Source organism: Ambystoma mexicanum, chromosome 11 (assembly GCF_040938575.1).
Source record: "Ambystoma mexicanum isolate Mex_15411 chromosome 11, UKY_AmexF1_1, whole genome shotgun sequence".
Taxonomy (NCBI): Eukaryota; Metazoa; Chordata; class Amphibia; order Caudata; family Ambystomatidae; genus Ambystoma; species Ambystoma mexicanum.
Window position 1 is genome coordinate 1,124,084,922 of NC_090934.1, and position 19,577 is coordinate 1,124,104,498.

At 44.9% G+C, this 19,577-nt stretch overlaps 1 protein-coding gene across 6 annotated transcripts in view; it reads right to left on the minus strand.

Annotated features, from left to right (window-relative positions):
• The window catches only part of USP3 (ubiquitin specific peptidase 3), a 1,719,287-nt gene that overhangs the window by 641,282 nt on the left and 1,058,428 nt on the right, over positions 1 to 19,577 (minus strand). For all 6 annotated transcript variants that reach the window (XM_069624462.1, XM_069624461.1, XM_069624459.1 and 3 more), the window contains one exon: positions 15,122 to 15,228. In XM_069624462.1, the coding sequence (XP_069480563.1) occupies positions 15,122 to 15,228 (107 nt within the window). The remainder of the gene's footprint in view (positions 1 to 15,121; positions 15,229 to 19,577) is intronic.

Below are 19,577 nucleotides of genomic sequence, written 5' to 3' on the forward strand. Positions count from 1 at the left end.
TGGCCTGCGGCCATGCACTCATGACTGCAGACCCTCCCCACAGCGACCTGACTGATGTTGAATACTAGGGGTGTCTCTGTAGCTCTGAAATGCTGCAAAGAGTTTTATAAATATAGCATGTGTACGGTGGTTGTTGCTCCGCTATCGGCGGATTCAAGATGTAGGGCGCAGCCAAACAATCTGACGCAGAACACATCTCGTAGCAGCCAATCGGCAAAGACGTTGCATGTTCGCGGTCATGACGCGAGCCCATTAGCCAATCATTATCTTGTCCGCGGAGCGAACAGTAAAGTGTGACCGCGGAGCGGACATAGATATCACACATTTTTTGAAACATACTTTTTGGTCGTTTTAAAGAACAATACTGGACGGATTGTCACCAAATTTACAAAAGCACGCTTTCTGGACCAAGCCCCTATACCTGCTGCAAATTTCGTGAAAACCGTCCAGCAGTTTGACCTGTAGCCGTGCGCAAAGTTTTTCCCCCATTCAGTGTAAGGGAAAAAAAGACTTTGGAACCCCCCCTATAACTTTTCCCCCCCTGGACCAAACATCACCGAACTCTGCAAAAAATTCAGAGTGGGCAATATACTTTTTTGCAAAGTTTGGTGAGGATTCGTCCAGGGGGAGCGGTGCTATAAGCCGCCCAAAAAGTGCTCTCCCTATGGAAACAGCACTTAACCATAACTACACAGCCACTACCGTGGCCGTGTAATGTTATATATATATATATATATTTATATTTTCCTTTTACGTCCTTTTAACAACGTTTTTTACTGAATTTGATAGGTTTTTATTAGTGCAACTTTACCATAACGTCCCTTTAACAACGTTTTTTCATTGAATTTCATGGGTTTTTACCAGTGCATGCTATTTTCCTACAACTTACTAATATCATACTTACCAAATATAACAATATTGGTGTCCAATTTACAAAGTGTCACCTTAAAACTCTGCCATTTCCCACCTTCTAGAATCATTTTTAACACTTTTTGCAACTATTTCAACTAGTTTTGCATCCGTAGGCGTCTACGAACATTGACTTCATTTCGGACAATGCCACATGACCATACGCTGGCGCGCGGCATAACGTATCCGAGAACCCGTCCACACTTCACGATAAGATCCATCCTTTGCGGACAGTTCGGGACTGCATTTTCTACTGATCTAGGAACTTTCAACTTCAAAATTTCCCTTGCACACCTCCTACACCTTTTCATACTCATTATCCATTACCAATCTAGTACACAGTACATACTTGGAAGAATTTTATCAAAACTGCTATTTATCTTAAAAATGGCATCAGTTATTGCCATCCCTCCTCCCCAAGAGCCACCACCAGCTGGAGGACCTTCACAACAAAAAAAGGCCAGTACTTTCAAAGACAATGAAGAGGACCAAGAAGATGAGGTAGAGGAAGTGCCTACTTCTAGCACCAAGATCGAATCATGGTGTGCCAGTTCTTTGCTACTGTTGGGAGTGTACCAAAAGCTAAAGCTACCAAAGTGAAATGCACTGAGTGCACTCAGTCGCAGACTACCTGGACAGTACTCCTATGGGACCACCTCCATGTGCCGCCACAACAAATGTAATGACCGCAATGCTCTCAGAAAGCTTGTTCCTTTCTCAGCAAGTAGTAAGCCGTCTTCCTCCACCTCATCTTCCTCAACAGATACTGTAACCACACAGCAGGTCGTCTGCGGGCATTGGTACGTTATAAATAAATAAGGAGTGCTAAGGACCATTCCCATCCATTGCAGCCCCTGAAATAGGGGATAAAGGCCATTAGCACCCCTGGTTCCCAAAGCGGGAACCCAGGGTGCTAAAACAGATTTTTCTTCCTATAGCGGGACGCTTCCGGCGTCTGGCTGTAAAAAGGAAAGAAAATCCTTATACAAGACAGCCAATATGGAAAGAAAAGGTAGGGCTCCGTACACAGCCCCTCTTCCCTTGCCATGGCAGCCTGCAAAACCCTATGAACATATTACCACAAGCACTTTTTTTTCCCTTTCAAACCTATCCTACCTTCGAATAACTTTACCACATAGCCAGTCCGAGGTAGACACAACCACTTTAACACCATTTTTCGTCCAGAGCGGTCATGGCCAGTAGCCAGATTGTCCGCGTCATGACCTTATGCCATGACCCAGACAATCTGGTTACTGCCCACGGCCACAGGCTATACCTCAGTCACCAAAGGTATATGACTATTTTTTGTACCTACTTTAATACACTTGTAAAAAAATAAAATAAAACACGGGCACATTTGCAAAACCATGCTTTAATATCCTGCCAATGCTCCTCACGAGTTTGCTCAAAATCCGCCCATGTTTTATTTTTTTTAAAGTGTCAAAATGTATGTACATACAATAGTCATATAACTTAGCCCCCACTTGAAAAAATCCATTCAGTCTTTAAACATTGAAGGTTGGGTCTATAATCTCTCTCAAAACTTTTGTCCATATTCGTCAAATAGCAACAAAGTTATAAGCCATCTAAAAATGTTAAGACCCCCTCCTCTAATTTTGCCCCTCTTGACATAATCCCAGAAAACTTTAGAAAACCATTTAGATCTGGATCCAAGATCATTTTGCCAACTGTTGTGCAGATTCGTCAAATGACACATTTATATGCCTTTACAATATTTTGCCCCCTCTTGACAGAATCCCACAAAACTACATGCAGTTTCATTGGATGGCGCAAAAGTTATAAGCCATCCAAAAACTGCTTTTCCCCAACCCTGTAATGCAGAAGTAGGTGCAGATGTGATAGAACATCTGAAGTGTCCGTGAACACCACAGCACTGCCCCAGGACATCTGGAGTGTTCGCGGACTTTCGGTGGGTGAAACAACCTGTTTTTTGGCTTTTTATGGCCATATCCAATCCAATCCTCATCCTGCACCCACATCCCCAGAGATTGTTGAGTTTGACAAGTGAAGTGCTGCTTTTTAAAAAATGTTTTCACCGCGCTGTCCGCGGATCCCAAAAAAGTCTGCGAATCCAAGATGGTGGGCACTTCAGGAAAACCAACGCATTTCATGTTTTCCCACCAACCAGCGTGCGTGTCCCGATGTCCGCGAACCACGCAAAAGTCAGCGGATTATATGGCCAATCAAAGGCCAGTCTGCGGACAGTACAGCCAATCAGAGGCCAGTCCGCGGACCGAACAGGGAAGTGAGTCCGCGGAGCGAACATAGATTATCACACATTTGTTTGCCTCACGTTTTGGTCATTTAAAAAATAAACGACTGGACGTAGTTACACCAAATTAACAAAAGCACACTTTTGGGACCAAGCCGCCGCTCCTGCCGCAAATTTGGTGAAAATCCATCAAGCGGTTTGGGCTGTAGGCATGAGCAAATTTTTTTCGCCATTATGTCTATGGGAAAAAAATAAATGTTGGGACCCCCCTATAACTTTGCCCCCCCTGGGCCAAATCTCAGCAATCTTAGCAAAGAAATTCAGAGTGGGCCATATACTTGTTTTGCAAAGTTTAGTGAGGATTCGTCCAGAGGGAGCAAAGTTATAAACCACCCAAAAAGTGCTTTTCCTATGGGATTAGTAACTTAACCATAACGACACAGCCAGTACTGTGGCTGTGTAATATGTATGTATGTATGTATGTATGCATGTTTGTATGTGTATGTATGTGTATGTATGTATGTATGTATGTATGTTTAGGTTCCCCTACTAACAAAAACACTAGAATATAAATTTACATGAGTACATTTTTTAATACATTATGTAGTTCATAATAGTTCTCCCAATCACCCCTGACATCTGGTTTCCAAAATTAATTTAATATGCGATGTTATCAGTGATGTCATCAATGACATTTGTAATGTCATCTTTCATGTCTTGGGTGTTGGTCTTAGCAGTGTACGGTGGTGGCGCGAGTTATGGTTGCTTAGCTTACCATAACTGGTGAATTTCTGAGGTTTTTTCAGTTTTGCTTGTAACCATAAAACCCCTTTAACAATGTTTTTTCATTGAATTCCATATGTTTTTATTACTGCAACTTAACCATACCGTCAATTTAACAACGTTTTTTCAGTGGATATACAGAACAAGTTACTTACCTGTAACTGTTGTTCTCCAGCATGGGTCTGGCATCGATTCACATGCTCATGAATATTCCCTGTCAGGCTGGGAATCCTCAGTAAAAGAAAAAAAAATCAGTTTGTTTCATTTCTGAACTGTCTTCTCCTAACAACCAATCACTGAGCTCTGGGTCATTCTGCCCCCGGCCAATGACTGCCCTCTACCTAAGCCCATCCTCCGGCAGCCATCTTCAGATTTGGTAGCACGTAAAGTGGCAGTAGGACCAACAGAAGAGCCGCAGAAGGGAAGGTGGGAGGGTTCGCATGTGAATCCATGCCAGAACCATGCTGGAGAACAACAGTTAGGGGTAAGTAAACTGTTCCTTCTCCAGCATGGGGTCTGGCATGGATTCACATGCTCATGAATAAAGAATACCTAGCAGTACACACATGCACAACCATGGGAGGTGGCAAGGATCAACATAAGCATCTCTTTCCTCCTCACCAGGCTCACCTTCAAGCGAACAGGTTGCGCAGCACTTCTTGGCCGACTCTGGATTGCTCCCCGCAATCCCTGTCGGCACAGAAGAATTTTGTGAAGGTGTGCGTCAATCTCCATGTAGCAGCCCTGCAGATGTCCAGCAGGGACACACTAGACACGCCATTGTAGCAGCAACGCCCTGGTGGAATGGGCTCTCGCACGGCGAGGCAGCAGTCGGTTTGCCAACCAGTAACAGAAGGTGATACAGCCGGAGAGCCACCTGGAAATGGAAGCCTTGGACAGGGCCTTCCCATGATTCACAGGACCAAAGTTCACAAAGAGTTGAGAAGTTTTCTGGAAACTCTTTGTGGGGGTGATAAAACTTCAGTGCTCTAGCCACATTCAGCGAGTGCAAAGTCCTTTCAGCCGGCGACGAAGGCGTTGGAAAAAACACAGGTAACACCATGGGCTTGTTTAGATAAAAGCCCGATGGCACCTTGGGCATGAAGTAGGGGTGTGTCCGCAGCACCACCCTCGTCTCGTGGAAAGTCATGTAAGGTGGTTTACAGGAGAGGGCCTGGATCTCATCCACTCGTTGTGCAGAGGTGGTGACCACAAGAAAAGCTGTTTTCCACAACAAACTTTAGCGGAGCGGAATGCATAGGCTCTAATGGAGGCCCCATAAGCCTATAAAGTACCACATTGAGCTCCCACCCCGGGGCCAGAGCCTTTACCGGCGGGAACAAGCAGAATAGTCCCTTGACGAATTCCTTGACCAAACGGTGCAACCACAAAGAGGGTCGTCGTGGGGATCTAATGTAGCGGGAGAGGGCCGCCAGATGAACCTTGATGGAGGTGTGAGCCAGTCCAGACTTGGCCAATGACAGCAAATATCGAAGTACCTGAGGGGCCCTGACCCTCAGAGGGCCGATCTTCTGGCAATGGCACCAAATAGCAAATCTCTTCCACTTGAGTCCGTAGCATTTCAAAGTCGACGATGCTCTAGCCTTGGCGAGAACTTCCTTGCAGTCTTCTGCGAGTTTGTAGCCACCTAATTTTAGCACGGCAGGAGCCAGGCTTTCAGGTTCAGAGACCTCGGATCGCGGTGAAGAATGGCGCCTCCTTCCCAGGCGAGAAGATCTGAGACCACTTGCAGCTTGACTGGTGTGGACGCCGACATGCTGAGAAGGTCTGGGTACCAGATCTGCCTCGGACACGGCGGTGCGACGAGGATCATCTGGTACCGCCACTGTCCGAGTTGACTGATGACTCGAAGTAACAATGGCAACGGAGGGAGCGCATACAGAAGGAGGCCTTCCCAAGGGAATGAGAATGCATCCCCATGCTCCCCTTTTGGGGAAACCTTCTGGCATTTGGTGTTCATCGGAAACAAGACGATCTGGGGATTGCCCCATTTGAGGAACAAGTTCTCCACTAAGTCCTGCCTAAACTCCCACTTGTGGCAAGAGCAAAGCTCCCTGCTCAGAGAGTCGGCGACCGTGTTCTTAACTCCTGCCAGATGAAACGGGATGAGGAACATCCCCTGGGCGTCGGCCCAGTGCCATAAATCCTGTGCCTCTTTGGAGAGCACTGGGGATATGGTGCCCCCCTGTTTCCTGATGTAAAACATTGTGGTGGTATTTTCTGTGAAGACCCGCATCACCTTGCCCTTGAGGGACAGCAGGAACAATTTGAGGGCCCAAAACACTGTCCATTGCTCCAGAACACTGATGTGCAACGCCTTCTCCTCTGGCAGTCAGAGGCCTCTGGCGTGAAGACTTCCAGTGTGGGCTCCCCATCCTTCCAGGGAAGCGTCTGTCGTGACCGTCTCCTGGTGCGGTGGGGTCTGGAAATCCACCCCTGTGGTCAGATGAGACCACACGCCCCACCACCTTATTGCCTGACGGAACACCTTGTCGAGCGCGATCCTGTCCTGGAAGCTTCCGGACACCTGAATCCAACGGGAGTCAAGGAACTCTTGCAGCGGCTTCATCCGTAACCTGCATTGTCGGATGAGATAAATGCATGACGACATCCTGCCAAGCAGAGACTTGATGGCCCTCACTGTGGCGATCTTCAGAGTGAGCAGCCGTTGCACCTTGCCCAGCATGGCCGCTATCCTCTCCTCTGACGGTGACGTCAGGCACAACACCATGTTGAGCCGGGATCCCAGGACTTTGCATAGTTCACTTAGAAACCCAGATCCCGGTGCTCCTGACTTCTTCAAATACTGGCTGGTTGCGCAAGTCCACTTCACGTCCCACTGGTTTAACACATCAGACCCCGTTCCACACGTCAGGCTCAAAAAACTAGCGGTTAGTGACCTTCGTTCCCTAGTTGTTCAACCCATCCCGTCAGTGCCAGACTCACTTGACCCGGTGGCCTGCACGTCCCTGGCCCTAACAAAAGCATGGAAATTGCTTGGCACCGCCCACCCATTCCATGGTAATTTCCCACTTTGGAACTTCCTCCCAGGGGTCCCACATGTACCAGCACTCGTAGTACGCCGTTGGGCCGAGGCAGGATATGAGTTGATCCGAGACGTCTTTGAGCAGGGCAACTTTATTGAATGGCCAGACCTCCTATTGTTCCTGAGACGGAGACCGTCTATGTGGCTTCAGTTCTCGTCTCTCCGGAAAACCCTTAAACACAAATACCCCATGTTCCCAGCGATACCACCAGATGAACCCGCAATTACGGAACTAACCTCCCCTACGCCCACGAGGGGTAAAGTATCCAGACTCTACACCATGGTTCAAACCAGATCCACCCCAGCATTCACCAAACTGAAACACGCATGGGAGGATGACCTCGGGTTGGAGGTGACCGACGAGCGCTGGGCCAATATGTGCTCACGTATACACAGAGCTTCCTTCAATTCCTGCTTCAAACTAATTCAGTTTAAGGTACTGCATAGATACCACTATACCCCGAGCAGACTTCATCGCATTCTTAATGACCACTCCCCAAGATGCCCCAGATGTGGACATGACACCGCTGACTACATTCACATGATCTGGTCCTGTCCCCGCCTTACCCAATTTTGGAATTTGGTATGTTCCACCATGTCAACTATTCTTGAGCATCCCACTGACCCATCCCCAATGAGATGTCTCCTTCACGACTTCGCCGAACTTCGCTGAGACTCCAAAAAACTGGCCGGCCTCTGCATGTTGCTCACAGTACGGTCCATTCTACTCTGTTGGCTTCGACCCGCACCACAAACTCATGCACAGTGGCTCAGGGCGGTCACTTGGGCTTCAGACACCGAAGAATCCTGGTCCCTACTGCAGCCCACTCACTCAAGACCCAGGGATGTTTGGGTCAAGTTTCGATCCTATATGTCCGCTATGAAGGCTGAATCAGATACCACAACCCCAGCTCTCACTCCTCCTCACCCCAGTTCCCCCTCCTGAACTGCTGTCTCCTCAGTCTTGTGCCCACTCCGCATGTACTTTCCAAGTGTATAACCAAACTGTAAGTTAACTCTGTATTACCCAAATTGTTACTGTATTGTACCTGCCTTGTATGCTGCTCGCCTCTGTGCTGCCAAGCTAAATAAATAAAAGATTTGAAAAAAAAAAAAACAGATCCGCCAGCAGGTCGACGGCGATGTCTCTTGAACTAGCCCAGATTTAGATGAGCTGCCACCAGCGCCAGACACTTGGTGAAGAATCTGGGTGCCGACTTCAGCCCAAAGGGAAGGGCCTTGAATTGGTAATGCTTCCCCTGAACGACGCAGGAACTTGCAGTGCCCTTTGTGAATGGGGATGTGTAAATCTGCATCCTCCAGATCCAAAACCGACAGAAAGTCTCCCTCTTGAAGCTGTCCGAGCACATGCTGATGTGTGACCATTCGGAACTTCTGGGACTTTATGTATTTGTTTAGCCGACACAGGTCTAGAATGGGCCTCCAGCCCCCGGTCTTCTTTTGCACGAGGAAGTACCTTGAATACACTCAAGAGCCCCAGCGTCGCTTTGGAACTAGCTCTATCGCCCCTTTCTTTAGCCTGGCCCGAATCTCCAGCAGCAGCAGCCGAGGGACGTGGTTTTCCTGCCGGGCCACCAGTGGTATTTGGGGACACTTCAGTTGGGCAAGAGTGTCCAGCACCCAACCGTCGGTGGAGATGGTCTTCTACATGGTTGATGGAGTTCACCAGCTGGCCTCCCACCGGGGTGCGCGGGTGGGAGCCCGACATGCCGGCTGGTTCATTCTTGCCTGGTGGTTGACGGGCCGCCTTGGGGTCCCTGGTGATGACAACATCCTCCTCCGAAGGCCTTGGAGCAGCCCCTGAAGAGGAGCTGCCACCGTAACCCCTCGACGACCAGGGAGACTTGCCTCCTGAGGACCGAAAGGATAGCCATCTGTGCTGTAGTTAGTGTGCCCAGGGCACGTGCCATCTCCTGTGTCCGCCTTGATGGCTTGTAGAGACTCATCCACAAGCTTCCCGAAAAGATTGCCTCCGTCAAAGGGCATCTCCAGAACCCTGGTCTGGGCCTCCTGTTGAAAGTTGGTGGCCGTGAGCCAGTCATGGTGGTGAAAACGCCATTGCCCATCTGGCAGAACCCCAAGTCCGCGGCCACCATGATGGCATGGTCCGACGCCACCTCGCTCTCTTGAAGAATCTCCAACGCCTCCGCCGATGGTAGGCCGGACACCGTAACCTGTTTGGCCTTCTCCTTGGTCGTTTCCGGGACCACCTTCAGTTTGTCCGGGTGATCCAACTTCATCTTGGATGAAGATCCAGAGCGTTGACTGGAGACCAATGCAGCTGGGGATGTCTAACGCGCCCTGGAAGCTGAGGAGCCCGCCGCAATGGCGCACCTGACGGTAGCGGACTCTCAGTACTTGGCCTTTTGTTGGACCCCGTGGGAGGGGCACCCTCAAAGGACTTCGAAGCCCGCTCAGCTTTCCCGGTTGGAGGAGAGGCATGCTGCTGGGAACCACCCAGTGCTGAGGCCTTGGCCTGCAGCCACTCCTCCAGCCGTTTAAGCCGATCCTACAACGTGCGTTTTGAAAGTGCATGGCAAAACGCACAATCTTCCTGGGTACAGGAAGTACAGGCACTGAGAAGGTTTATCGTCCATGTAAACATCCTGCAAACTACAGTCGGAGTACAGCTTGAAAAGGGAAGGGGACTCCTTCTCGTTTGACCTGATCCACGCGGTGTAGTCCTGAAGAAACTTCTGGAAGCTTCCACGTACAAACTCGACAAAATCCGCCCTTGAGGGGCCCTGAAGAAATCCGAAAACGGGTCCCCGTTAATCCGAAGGATGATCCATGGAGCGCAATGCTCGATTGACTGAAAAATAGAGTAAAACTCTTCAAAAAAGTGAAAAAAATGCAGTAAAAGCTCGACAGCTAAGCATGAGGACTCCCAACACCTGAACGTGCGGTAAAAAATCTCTAGATGGCTGCCGGAGGAGGGGCTTAGGTAGAGGGCAGTCATTGGCTGGGGGCACTATGACCCAGAGCTCAGTGATTGGTTGTTAGGAGAAAGAGTTCAGAAATTAAACTGAAACTGATTTTTTTCTTTTCCCGAGGATTCCAAGCCTGACAACGGGGAATATTCATGAGCACGTGAATCCATGCCAGACCCCATGCTGGAGTATATATATATATATATATACACACACACACACACACACACACACACAATCACAACATGTGTCCAATTGAAAAACCGTTGGCACGCAGCATGCTGTAACTGACTAAAACAAGGTGTAGAATATTTGCATATATCAGTTTTACAAATTTACAAGGCACATCAATAGTTGATAAAAAAACAAAGTGTGTCGAGCAAGAGCGGCCTGCCGTGGCTCACAACTTGTTTCTTGGAGGAGGACTTTCACTGCTGCACCAGCAGCTCATAAAACTCGAGATGCCATGCAGAGCACAGCACAGGGGTGTGTAGAGCAAGTGTAGCCTGCCATGGTCTGCTGGATGGCATGCAAAGTTTTACGGAATCCTCGACTCCTCCCATCAACATATTAGGCTAGTAAGAGCAAACTAATTGTGACTTATTTAGTGAGACTACACCACAACCTCTGTGCTAGTGTTACTCTCTCTGTGAGTAAATACAACTTAAGGAGTACTAATAATCGGCTACAATCTAGGTCTCTAAATCCTACTGAGGTTCAAGAAGAAAGCAATCCAACAAATATTTGTACAGAACAACAGAAGCAGGTTAAATCAGTAACTCCCTCTGAACCAGCTTCCTCCAGTAATATTAACACGGTAACATGGGGCGAGTACACGATGCAAGATCACCCAATTGTTTCAAGCCATCAAATGGTAATTCTACCTTAACATCCATTACTCTCTTGGACTCAATTGTTTCAAAGGAGTCCTTTTTACAAATGTGTCAAGATCTAAGTAGAGAGTCTTCTACTAATCCGCACAGTCAAGTAAATATGGTTAATAATGCACCTACTGCACAAGCAAGGGTGTGTTTTGTTCCAGCGGAAATACCTTTCAATCATGATGACCACTTTAAAACTCCTGGTACTATTATCGAAAGTAATAGTTTTGATGGTGCCCCCACATTGGACAAGTTAAGGTCTTCATTGATCTCGGCTCTTCATCTTGTTCTTCTGTCAGATTGTATAACAATATAACAGATTTGGTCCAAATGAATTCAACCTTATCATCAATTTCAAAGTAGCTAAACACTAATAATTTTGTTTGCAAGAGATATGAAAATGTGCCAAAAGTCAATTAATTCAATCTGGAAACACTGGCATGGAGTATGTCTAATCATTCTTGACCCACAACCTTCAACGGCAGCTCAAAATGAAGTAGACCATAAAGAAAGCCTGAGTGTGAAACTGAATTGTTTCCGCCCTCCGATTCGGAAAATCAAGAGCTTGGGACAGAATCAGTGACTCAAAATAATTGTAATGGTTCCCAAGAGCCATTACCAAATAACATAACTAGGAAGAAGAGAAATATGAACTCTGTAGGAACAAAATAAATGAAGAAATTAGCTAAACGCATATCGAACAGAAATCACTCATCAAGGAACTTCATAGGAGCCATTTCCTTGGTTGATCAAGTAATCGTTCTGAATACTCAACCTACTCCACTAGAGACAATTATATGCTAGATCTCAGAACCCCTGTCTTGTAAAGATCTGATAAGTTCTAATAGCAAAACAACCAAAACAAAGAGCAAAGGGAGCAAATCTAAAGAGAATTCATTAACAAAAATAAAAAAAATGCAGACATTCCTAGTATCAAATGTAGAAAGGTCTCGGTCAGGGAGTTCGTCTCCCTCTGAGGGTATACAACAGGAGGATTATGACTCAATTAAGAACGTCCGCAAGAAGGAAGAAAAAAAAATGGGAGCATCAATCAATGAAGAGGATGATTTCCTACTCAAACAATAAGGAACAAGAAGCTACACAAGAACTTGGGTACCTCTGGTCATTAACTTGCAACATGAACACTTTTGATTAACAGTATAATTGGCTTTATAAATATTTGACAAATAAATTATAGTATTTTATTAAACCAATCAAATTGCTAAAAATATTTGCAATGATACCAGCACATCGTCTCATTCACTCGGGGAGATATTGACTTGGTTGAAATAACCAAAGTTTGGAGAAGGCAGAATAGTAGTCCGCTTCCACTCCAGAATTGTGGCACGTCTGGCATTGGAACAAATACATAATCTGAGATCGATGATATTTGACATCTCTAATCTTAAAAACTCGACAAATGTAGAATTTTATGACCAATAAAATAGGAACTGCTGTGTCAATGAACTCAAAACTTTTCCTGTTACAAACTGAAAGAGACTTTACTATATACCAATACTAGAACAGCAATGAACCCCATGAAAGACATCATATTTGGGGGACTAGGCAGATTGAGTTTTTGGATAGAGCAGAAGGTAGCTGCTTCCAAAGTCCAATGCAACTATAAAGCGAATTTATCTCTAAATTTGTAAATATTTTATCATGGAATAGCTGTGGGTACAAGAACATTTTGAACCTTATTAACAAAAAACTGTCTTTTTAAACACGAATATTGTAAACACCCTGGAGGCCTCCAGCCCCACTCCCCCGCGCAACAGTGAAGCATCACCTATGCCCGGCCTCCATGGTGAAGGACAGCCCCCAAACAGGCCCCACAACCCCACACAAACTCAAGCCATCCTGGTCACAGGTACGCCTGTAGCTGATCTCCTCGCGTGCCATCCACATCCCATTTTTGCTGCCCAAGTTACCATGTTGTTCGAGGATTGGCACTGATGGCATAAGCTCTGCGCAACCTAAAAGATGCATGCAATTACCTTTTACATTTGTAGGCAAGATGCTAGCCAATATTTGGACCCTACATACCCCAGTACAAAGTTGCAAAAATATCTGCAATTTAGTTGGGAAACGGCTCTGAGTTCTATCGCATCAAAGGTTTTAACATCAACTTGGAAAAACCGGTGTCGTGCCAATCGCTTCTCCCTGCAGGGACACCCTAGCGTTGAACCAGCAATAGCATGAGGCACCCAGAGGGTGAGGCACCCAGAGGCTAAGGCACCTGGCCGAGGCTGCAACATAAAGAGAGCAGGGAAGGGATCCTAGAGCAGCAGCCAGGTATGGAAGCTGCAGGGACAAGATATCATTATGTGCCCCTCCATTCACTGACTCCAGCAGCAGATTAAAGAAAAGTTGCAGCACTGGAAAAGAACTACAGTGTGCAAACTGCAGGCAGAAAGAAGCTCCTTCAGATGGGTGGTGAGTGACAGGCAAGGAAGAGGAGCATATGAGCCCCAATTGAGACAAAGCGGGAAGGGGCGAAGTGGTAAAACAAAGGGGGGGGTGGAGGTCGAGGTTACTTAATATCAGATTTATGGAGGAAATCAATAACTGTGTGGTTTATATGCTTATGCCAAAAGTAAGAATGATACAAGAAGTATATATTCAACCTAGTCCCATTTTTGACAAGGTTGTCTATCTCACAGAAAGAACTGCAAGTAGTACACAATTTGGGATGAGAAAAGGGAGATAGAATATAAGCCAATAACTTGTTGCCTCTGCCCTCCTTCCCTTGGGTTGCTTATATATATTCAGCTAAGCGTAGCTTTAGAAGTCTAAAAATAAAAAAAAATAAACATGTTTCTTCACTGCTGAGATTGCTGGATTTACCATACTACTGACAGTTGCCCTTTCAGAACGTTTACCCCACAGCATGCTGGAGCACTGTAGGCTATAAACGAAATGAGAAACGAAGACCTAGGCTACAAAAGTATGGGTACCTACCAGGTCAATGCGAATTACACAGGGAAACATGGTTTAATGGAAGATATCCAACCTCCACAGATAAATTAACAAAAAGTTTAAATAACAAACAAAAATACAGCTACACTCCACTAAAGATCTGAAGGTGTCACGCCATGTGTGAACTTCATAATTCATACCGGTTTCAAAATAAGTGATCCGTTTATATACAAAATGGACCCAACAGTCCTTCAGAATATGCAAGCAGTGAACACGACATGTCAAGTGACCACAGATATCTGCATGATACAAGCTCATTCATATAATATTTGAAAGCTGCAAAGATGGGAGCATTACCCGCGACACCTGGATCCTGGCCCCTGGCCCCAACCCAATCAGACTCGGGAACTCTGGATGTCCCCTTTGCATTCTGGGATGTATTCCTCACCGCCGTGCATACTGGTTTGGCCAAGGAACTAGTGAGGGGGCCCTCTGACATGCACCGTCAGCAGATGTTAACTTGGGGGCAACACCTGATCAGGCTGTGCACACAGCTCCAACACTACTTCAAGCCGGCCTCAGTGCTGGTCATTGGGCCGGCTCTCTGCATATCTGAGGTCCGGCACCAGATATGGAGCCGGATCTCGGGATCCGGCCAGAGTCAGCCGACCAAGACCATGAGTGCTACAGCACTTTGCTGTCCAAAGGAGTAGAAACCATATCTCAATCCTAAGAAGCCAACATCAAAAAGGCAACTAATTTCGCTCACTAGAGTGAAGATGCTGGACAAATGAATTCCACTGTCAATGACTTCAAATAAAAATTGCTCAAAGTACAAGGAGAGTTTGTGCCCAGTATTAACAGAAAACTTATGTGAGCTGGTTAATTTATCCGATCCTTTTCAAACTCGATAAAGAGAGAGAGATATAAAGACAGATAGGGAGCGAGAGAGAGAGAGAGAGAGGAGAGAGAGAGCGGTGAGAGGAGAGAGAGAGAGAGAGAGGAAGAGAGAAGAGAGGAAGAGAGAAGAGAGGAAGAGAGGAAGAGAGAAGAGAGAAGAGAGAAGAGAGAAGAGAGAAGAGAGAAGAGAGAAGAGAGAAGAGAGAAGAGAGGAGAGAATTAATAGGACACCAATGTTCTAGAAGTAATGGTTCAATGGTTTTAAAAGCATAAATGCATTGATCTGCACCCTTACTTTGCAGGATACCTATTCTCAATATCTAAAAGGTTCATCTTGTTTTGTACTTTGGCTGACATTCAGCATATGAAAAGCTCTGGTTAAGCATATAATCGATTGCTTTATTTCTTTAGTATCTCAGTTAAATGGCTATGTATTCAAGATCTTTCCAACTATATCACATGAAACAAAATGCCTTACCTAGGAATGGATCAAACTTTCTAGATTCCGTTCCACATATTAAGCAGTTCACTTCATTTTGGAGAACACCTCCAAATACTGATGTGACGACTGTAGATGCTCCATTTCTATGCATGAAAATGAATGAAATAGAAGAATCGACAAAGTGTGTTACTTGCCTTGCTACAAACGTATAATTGTGCAATGAACATTTATGTTATTAATGCATGGATTTGATGAGTATTTATTTAGTTTAAGAATGGGACCCAGTGTTGCAACATTGATTAGTAACATCTTAGCAGGGAAGCCATAATTGATTACAGCTGGGCTGGTGAATGCAATCTGTTCGATTTCATTCCAATATGAAATAATGCTCAGCAGGTTATTCTTAATACGTACCAGCCATAATGGATGCAGAGTTGGCCACTGACAGCCTGGATGCTTACAAGTCCATTGACACGGCGGGCTAGCTTTTTATGGGGATGTTTCGTTACCAGAGAAGTGTCATGCTTTTGTATACTAGCCGAATTATCCGTTTTTACAACCAATAAATCTGATATCTGGGAAATCAGAGATATGTGGCCAGATAGGACTGGTTTCGATGCTTGCTGATTTCTGCCCTTATAATTTGGTTTGCTTGTTCAAAGAGTAATTAATCGCTTCATTAGATCATGCATGTCATTTCACTTTACACATGTTAAGCCAGAACCGTATTACTCACTTTTGCCAAATTGCATTTCGCCAATTTTATTTTTGTTGCTGCATTTAACCACTTTTTTTTACAGCAAATGTATAGACAGGGGGTTGAGTTAGGTATTTAGGAAGTGGAAGGGTAGAGGTAAGGTGGTAGGGTGTCTTTCCCTGCTGTTTTTGGTAGAACAAAGTGTTCAAATCAGAAGAAAATTTGGCAAAAAACATTTCAGCAAAATAAATGTGCGAAATATTCATAGATACACCAGAACTCCTACTTTGGGGATTTTAGGGCCACCCTTTGGAGCCCCTGTTAATCAGTAGGTGGGAGACAGCAGCAGGTATAAGCAACTGTCCTTTATTCAGGTAAGAAAACAAGTACCAATATATGCGGCTCGCACACAAAAGGAAAATCACTGTTGTCACTCTCGGAAGTCACGGCTGCTTCTTAGAAGGTGCAATAACAATAAAAAAAAAATGCTTCTGCACAAAAAAGAAGACAAATGTTCAGTCTGGTATTCACCTTCTCTCTGTGGCCGCTCTGCTGAACACTCGGTCGAACCAAACAACAAAACTAATCCTGCTGGAAGTCTGCTCACAGTGTTGAAATAAAGCAAAACGTTCGTTCAGATCATGCCTTTTTTCCAAATGCTGGTGTAACGTCACTTTTTCCTATCCATCAGAAAATCCTATCTTGCTGACTGAGCATGCATGTGCAAAGTCAGTCAGTACTTAACAGATAGGATTTATTTTTTATTTTATTTTTTTTATTTTTTTTAACGTCAGCCTGAAGTGCCACATTGAAGTCAATGTAGCATCAGACTTTTATTACAAGATAACAGCATTCATCAAAATGCATCCAGCCAGATCTGAATTACGATGCTGCATAAGGTAATCTAAAAGGAAGGGGCAATTCAGTTGCGTGAAGTCATTCGCGGGTCATCAAGATTTAAAGCGCCTATGTAATCTATTACCGCACAACTTAGTTTTATGCTGTGTCCGGCTGCAGCATAGGACCACCAATCTCGAGTATTACAGTCTACTTGGATATATTCTCCTAGATGTTGCATTCTCTTTGAGGTGGTCTTCGTGCATTTGGTGATAAGATGTTCTAAGGATTCTATTTCGCTATGACAAAAGCGACATAGATTATCCTTAGCTTCTTTAAAATGACGACCCCACATCATTTCTTTTGTTTTGATTGCATTTAGACGAAGTCTTAGAAACTGCTCGCGGTGATAACGAGATGGACAGTTTGTTAGATATCTACTTGTAACATTTAGTTTGTGTTCTCCGATACCAGAGTCTAAAGTGGTCTTCATCTGCAGACGTCGCTCGTTGTTCTTTATCCAGCACCATTGTTCAAATTTTGTTTTTATGGATTGTGGTCTCGTCAGCAGATCATGCAAGGTCAGATCAGCATTTGATAGAGTTGATGTCATTATTTGTTTCCACTCATCTAACAGTTTCAAGTTTCCAGTAGTTTTTTCCCCAGCAAAAATTTCAAATGCCGGCGCTATGGGATTCAAATTCATTTTGCGTAGTGCTGTTAGTGATTTCCACATTACGTGAGTGTGTAGGGAATTTAAGGAGAGTTCATGTCTTATGTGGATCATCGAGATGTATGGAGGGAGCTTCAGGACGCGCCGCCAGTAGATCCCTTCTAACTTTTGCCAAAACAGGGCGTCAATGTTCCAACCAGCCTCTGAACCAAAGGTAATTGCAGGAATCACTTTTTGAATGTAAAAGGTCAGGACTGGAGCTAGAGTGAACTTTCCAAAGAGTCATTCTGTTTACCATATCAACCTTCCAATGATGTTCGTGCACTGAATTATTAAATATTATTCCCAGATATCTGATCGAATTAACTACCTCTATTCGATTGTCATTAATTTTCCACACAAATGCTTTGTTTGTTGGTGCGTTGTTGACCAATGATGACGATCTTGGATTTTTCGATGTTTAGCTCCAAATCATTTTTTTTTTAAGTAGTCACGAAGATTTGTTAACTGGCGTTGCAGACCTATCTGTGTTTGGTCCAACAAAACCACGTCATCGGCATAGATTATGCATCCAATTTCATTATTGTTCAATTTCGGTGGAAAGCAGCGCACATCTTTACGATATGCTGGGAGGTCAGAAATGAACAATTTGAAAAGTTCGGATGCTAATGGGCATCCCTGTTTCACACCTGCGTTTGTTGAGATCGGCTCAGATAGTAGGCCTTGATTGTTTAATCTTATTTTGATTGTAGTCTCTGTGTGTAGAGCTCTTATTGGTGCAACCAAGTCACTGGGACACTTCCAGTTCATTAGTTTTTGCCACAGTTTATTGCGGTTGACGCTGTCAAAGGCACCTCTCAGATCGATGAATGCCAGGTATAATCTCGACTTTGCTTTTAGGCTTTCAAGTTTTAGTATATTTATTAACAGCAGGTTTACCTCCACACCTACGCCTTTTGTAAAGCCTGTTTGCCGGATGTCAATTATTTGCTCTTGTATAGACCATGCTGTTAGCCTTTGTCGTAAAAAAGAGGCGAAGATTTTTCCTATGGTGTCCAACAGGGCAATCGGGCGATAGTTGGTTGTATCGGCCCGGTTGCCCTTTTTGTAGATTGGTACTATGATCGCCTCTCGCCAGGAATCAGGTATTGCCATTGATTTGGACAGGCGTGCAAACAGTTGTTCAATAAAGTTCGCCCATTGTTGTTCGTTCTTCTTTAGCATCATGTTAGATATTAGATCTGGACCTGCTGCATGCGAACTTTTAAGGGCACGTATTGCAGCTCTGATCTCTTCCGCAGTTATTTGAATATTCCAGGATGTTAGCTCATTTGTGGGTGTACTTATGTGTTCATAGGATGGTTTGTTGAAGATGTTAGTAAAGTGTTGTTCCCATGTAGCGGCGTCAATCGTGTTGGATGGTATATGATGATGTCTCGAGTTGCCAGTATTCAGGATTATCCAAATTTCCCGTGGATTCTTCTGAATTAGATGTTTCATCAGATGCTCGGCTTTGTCTTGCTCAATTATTTGTTTCTGAGATTTCAACCAGTTGCGGTATGCTTGGCGACGCACGCGTATTGCGTCTTTGATTGCAGTTATCGCACTGGCTGCCTTATCTGACTTCTTTAAGGCTCTAATGTCGCGTCGCATGGTCTGTTTGGCTTGAGTCAGGATTGAGGACAAAATATGTTTATGAGTTGCACCCATTATGCGGTTTGCAGCTTTTCTTATAATAAAGTCCTGAAGCAGAGGAGCGTAGTTCACGGACAGATCGCTGTCCTGGCAAAATTGCTGGCGTAGTTTGTCAATCTTAGGACTGTCAATTCTAAGACGATTTCCGCCAGTATTTACAGAGATTGTTGGTTCATAGGTTCTTTCATCAGATGACCATTCTACTGTACAGGCCAGTCTGAGAAGCTTATGATCGCTACTTGGCATAGTTCTTATTAACAGTGACAACTCGTTGTCAAAAAGATGTTGAGATATCCAGAAGTAGTCAATTATTGACTGCGCGTTCTGAGAAGACCATGTTGACTGAGGGGGTTGATCTCCTGTAGCTTGACCATTTACCATGAAGCAGTTTCGATTCCGTAGTGCCTGTCTCCACTTGAACTCTCTACTTTTTTCTTCATCTCCAGTCAATTGTTTAAACGTCTTCGTGACGAGATCGTGTTTAAACCATGAGCAATTAAGATCACCTGCACAAATTATAGATAAATTCTTATAATCGGTTAGTGATTTGTCAATGCAAGATGTTATTGCGTTTATAAAATTTTTGGTGC